Consider the following 4,736-nt stretch of genomic DNA (forward strand, 5'->3'; position numbering starts at 1 on the left):
ACTGTCCACTATACCTGAAAAAGTAAAGGGTAGTGGGCCTAGGTCCTTCTGAAATTACTTAAACCCTGATAATGCAGTTTTCTCATTATAAAATCATTAAAAATTGTCTTATTTATAAGGTCTCGTTTCAAGATTTTGGTCAGTTGCAAGAAGCAAATCCATTCATCAGGCGATGCCCATTTCTTTTTGATCAAACAAGAAGGTTAAGAGATGATAAAACAAACTATAGTTTATGAGAAAGTGGATCGCTCGAAATGGGAGATCAAATCGTAATTAACTCTTATTTTCATGCCCAGTGGATTAAAGATTGCCACTATCCTACGTACTGAAGAGATCTAAAAGAGCCATTGATGCTCGAGTTGTAACTATCACGGGGAGGAACTGCAGGTTATATTAATCTCCAACCATAAAGAAGGCTCTTTTTCTCATTTCTTGTGGGAAAATCTTCTTATTACAGTTAAACTGAAATACAATCAAACAAAGAAAATATAGATCAGGAAATAGAGAAGTCTCTAAGTATTACCAAATTGGCGCACATTTATGTCATATATAACAGAATCATGTCATACATAAGCTAGTTGCTAGATTGAGTTTCTTGCTGATGTATTTGCTCCTTTTCTTCATCATCCTTAGGCTTTTCAGAATGATACGTTTGCTCTTTTTCTTCATCATCCTTAGGCTGTTCAGAAGATGGAGCTTGAGCTTCAGCATAACTTGTATCACTCATCACCTTTTCCACTGTACTTTCTTCTACTTCTTCTTTCTTTACCACACTTGATTCAGGATTGCTTGCTACCTTGGCAGGAAGCAATCCGTCCGTCGACCCCTTCGATTCCATCTTTAAATCTATATCATCGGCCTTGTATTTGTACCAGGATGCCATACAAAGATAGACACCAAAGTTGATGCAGCTCAGGATAGCTAAAAACCAATAAAATAGGTTTAAATTGTTGCTGTTTATATCATCACCATGTAACCACCCTTGTTTGCTTGGAGTAACTCTTTTAGTAATAGCATTGATGAGGTTAACCAAAACAGTACTCAAGAAATACCCAAATGATAAAGATAGCCATGTAAATGATGTAGACAAGGATTTCATTCCTGAAGGTGCTTCCTTGTAGAAAAATTCTAATAATCCAACAAGTGTAAACATGTCTGCTATTCCGAAAATTCCATACTGAAAAGATAGCCAGAAAACACTGATGGGATGTGCTAGATCCTTATGTGCTTGGTCTCTTCTTTTCACCTCGACAATACCTGCTACAGCCATTGAAATTGCAGATAGAACAAGACCAATTCCTACACGTTGAAGTTGCGTGATGCCTGATGGGTGACCGCTGATTTTTCGAGCAAAAGGAACGAAAAAGAACTCGTACATTGGAATAAGTATGACCATAAAAACTAGGGGAATTATAGGAACTGATGGGGCAGGAACCTCAAACTTGCCAATAAACCTGTTCATGATGTAACCCTGTTCTACTGAGAAAGTTTGGAGTTGTGCCAGACATGTGTTCATTATGATAGTACTGAATAAAATTGGCATCATTCTTGTCAGGATCTTCACTTCTTCAACTTGTGTCACAGTGCATACTTGCCATGGTGCAGCTGTCAGGTCTTTAGGTAGAATGGCAGCTCTATCTAGGAATCTGGTTCAGTAAGCGAAAAATCAATAAGAAAAGAAAATATTATCACGTATCAGAATTATGTGAGTGAGCATTAAGGCTATATCAGAACCTGAATTGGTCCGTATGTGCAATTTTTTCATCTGAGTATATTCTTTCTTCGTCACTGATCTCGTATAGCTCTTCAGGATTCTCTGGCAGCGATAATTTTCGGTTCTTGATTGCCACAACAAAAACCTGAAAAGGCCAATGGAAGGGTATCAATTGTAAGGAATTCTGTGCATTCTCGCACATAAATATGCGAAAGACCGCACTATAATTATCGTATTTGATTTGGGACCTAATTCAATGGTCAGCACGTTAGTTCTTATCGAATCAGAATTCATAATAAAAATGATCGAGTACCTGTACGATCCTGATGAGGGGACTCTCTCCAGGTTCTTTGAGGTGGTAGTAACGTTTCCCACAGGCAAGAACAATGAAACCAACGAATGCGGCAATAGTTGATATCATAAATCCTTTGTACCAAGCATCATTGACACTAACCCAAACTATGCCTGTGACACCTACTGCTGCACCAAGTACTGTGCTGAGTGTCATCCAATTGAAGTAGGTTGCAAGATCCTTGGCCTCTTCAGGATCATTCTGATTAAATTGGTCAGCGCCAAGTGAAGGAAGAGCTCCCCTGACTCCACCTGAACCTAAAGCTAACAAAGCAAGTGATGCGTAGAGCGTAAATTCTATTTTTCCTTCCACACACTTTGGCTTGCCACAATACGGCGGGTGCAGACTTTTTGCATGAGCTTGAATTGTCATTAACACCATAGCCTGGATGTTTAAGATCCTTTAAGATATAGAAAGAAAGAAGGCGTATAATTAATTAAGATATATACAACAGTTCTTGGTGTATTACCAAGATTTCAATCACTGCAAAAAGCAGCACAGTGTAAAGTTTGTTCAAGAAAGTATCAGAAATGAAGCCACCAAGAAGAGTGAGCAAGAATATCGATCCCATGAGGTTGGTTAGAGTGTTGGCGGAATTAGGTATATCAAAATACATAACCTTGAGGAAGTAAAGAACCAAGCTAACCATGTTTGCTATGAAACCCATATTGTCCAATGCCACCAGCACTGCACAGGAATGTGGAATTAGTATATTGTAATATTTACACACGTAGACCACACAGAAACTTCTGAATTCTGATAAACGAGTTCTTGTACACTTACCAAAAACAAACATGCAAGCTCTAAATCCACCTTTTCCTTCCTCTCGCTTGTTAAGGGAATTGTCTTCTGCCTTACTAACCTCCATGTCGCCCTGCGTTCATACGATTTTAGACATTAATAATAAGGAACTTGATCTAATTTGAGTATGCGTCTCATAGTGCAAAGAAGAGCGAGCGCGAGAGTTCTTGAGACTTACCATATTTGGGCCTTGGCGCGAGAGGCAGTTAAAAGTTAAAACGAGAGAAATTGGTAAGTGGTGCAACAATGACCATCAAAATATAGCACATCGAACACTTTGTTTATGACGTTGAATGGCATCTAGTTCGGTCCGCCATTTGTCTCTTGCCATGGCGACAGAGCCCTGGAAAATTAACTTGGGTTTTCCAATTAATCTTTCTGTTCCGATTTTCTCTAAGAACAGCAGCATTATACTTCTTAATTCCAGGTTAATCAGTAACAGCCACATCATGCTTTAATTACCCAGTCCAAAAGTTTCCATGTCTGTTTTCGGTCAAATATTGTAGACAAATGGCATTATGGATGTAATATTCTTTAATCTGCCTTCACATAAATTAGCACTAAAACATGCCATTGCTAAGTTACAGCTAATGGCTCTGAAACTCAGTTCCTTTTACTCCAGGAACAGATGGATCGATGAAAGGAGAGAAAGGAAAAGACATGTCAGTCTTGCAAGAGTACTAAGTTTGAGCATAGACTTTTGTACAAGGAGACGAACCTCATGTATTTATTTATATAATGCAGCAAAATTATATTATGATCTAGACTTATTAAGCTCAAACATAGACATGGTTTCTCTTGTTAATCATACTGAAAAGGAAGGTTTGCTGCTGTTGCTATCCAGCGTTGAGATTCATGATTATCACTTGTTAGGCCAGTTAGATAACTACTTGCAGTTTGGTGCATGTATATATGATCTAACGTTGTAAGTAACTAAAACCATGCATGCATAGAAGCTGAGATGTTTGATCGAGAAAACCATAATCTAACAGAAGAAAAAAGGAATCTAGCTTTCTTCAAAATCAACTTAAAAATAATCGCACTCTGCTGCACAAAAACAATCATGGGATCCAAGTGTTTCTTGTTGTCACTTTGAAAACTTAAGTTTCCTTTTTAATATTAGTTTTAATTTGGATTTGACGGATGAAGCGATGCTGTGGTTTGGAATTATTCTAGATGATGCTTTACTAGTAATTAAATTAGTTGCTTTTTAATTAGTTGTAATTAAATCACTAGATTTCTAATTACTAGTCGGCAAATTATCCCACTGAATATGTCATTCCTACTCTATACTATATAATGAATGATCTATTGACTTAACGTTAGAAAAACAATGATTTTCATGTTTTAAATTTTTTTATATGAAATAATGGTTTAGAATTATAATTTTCATATATTATTTTTATATTATGTTATATGATATATATAATAATATCTCAATTTAAAGTAAAGTCTTAAATTTAAATTTTCTTTTTTTTATTTATAACTCTCTCGTCATAAAAAAAATAAAAATTGAGGTTACCCCGATTTTACCATGATATGCCAAGTGGCCTATGTAAAAGTAAGGTAAATTATATTTTTAATTTCTTAAATATTTTTATTTTTATTTTATTAAATTTTTTATTTTTTTTAGGTAAAAGCAGAAGACACAATAGTTCAATAAAATAAACAAAAATTTCATAAAATATATGTAAAAAGTACTCAGTAAAAATATGAAGACTGGAATGGACAAAATACAAATTAAAGGCTAAATATAATAAAACTAAAGAGTTGAGCGACTTAATAATAAATTTTACTTAAAAATAAATGGATTTTAAAGTCAAGTCAGTATTGGGCAAAACCCAGCCCAAAATGATACGGCCCAAAAAT

The 4,736-nt window shown here is 35.6% G+C and overlaps 1 protein-coding gene across 1 annotated transcript; it reads right to left on the minus strand.

The window, feature by feature from the left end:
• Positions 1 to 254: 254 nt before the first annotated feature.
• LOC8274973 (protein NRT1/ PTR FAMILY 4.5) lies at positions 255 to 2,988 on the minus strand. Its single transcript, XM_002512545.3, has 5 exons — positions 2,850 to 2,988; positions 2,536 to 2,753; positions 2,028 to 2,450; positions 1,735 to 1,859; positions 255 to 1,646 (listed from the first exon to the last, which is right to left on the minus strand). Exons 1-5 carry the CDS (start codon positions 2,932 to 2,934, stop codon positions 575 to 577), a joined length of 1,923 nt encoding a protein of 640 aa, XP_002512591.3. The 5' UTR covers positions 2,935 to 2,988; the 3' UTR covers positions 255 to 574.
• Positions 2,989 to 4,736: the final 1,748 nt, after the last annotated feature.

The sequence above is a fragment of the Ricinus communis genome, chromosome 10, assembly GCF_019578655.1.
Source record: "Ricinus communis isolate WT05 ecotype wild-type chromosome 10, ASM1957865v1, whole genome shotgun sequence".
Taxonomy (NCBI): Eukaryota; Viridiplantae; Streptophyta; class Magnoliopsida; order Malpighiales; family Euphorbiaceae; genus Ricinus; species Ricinus communis.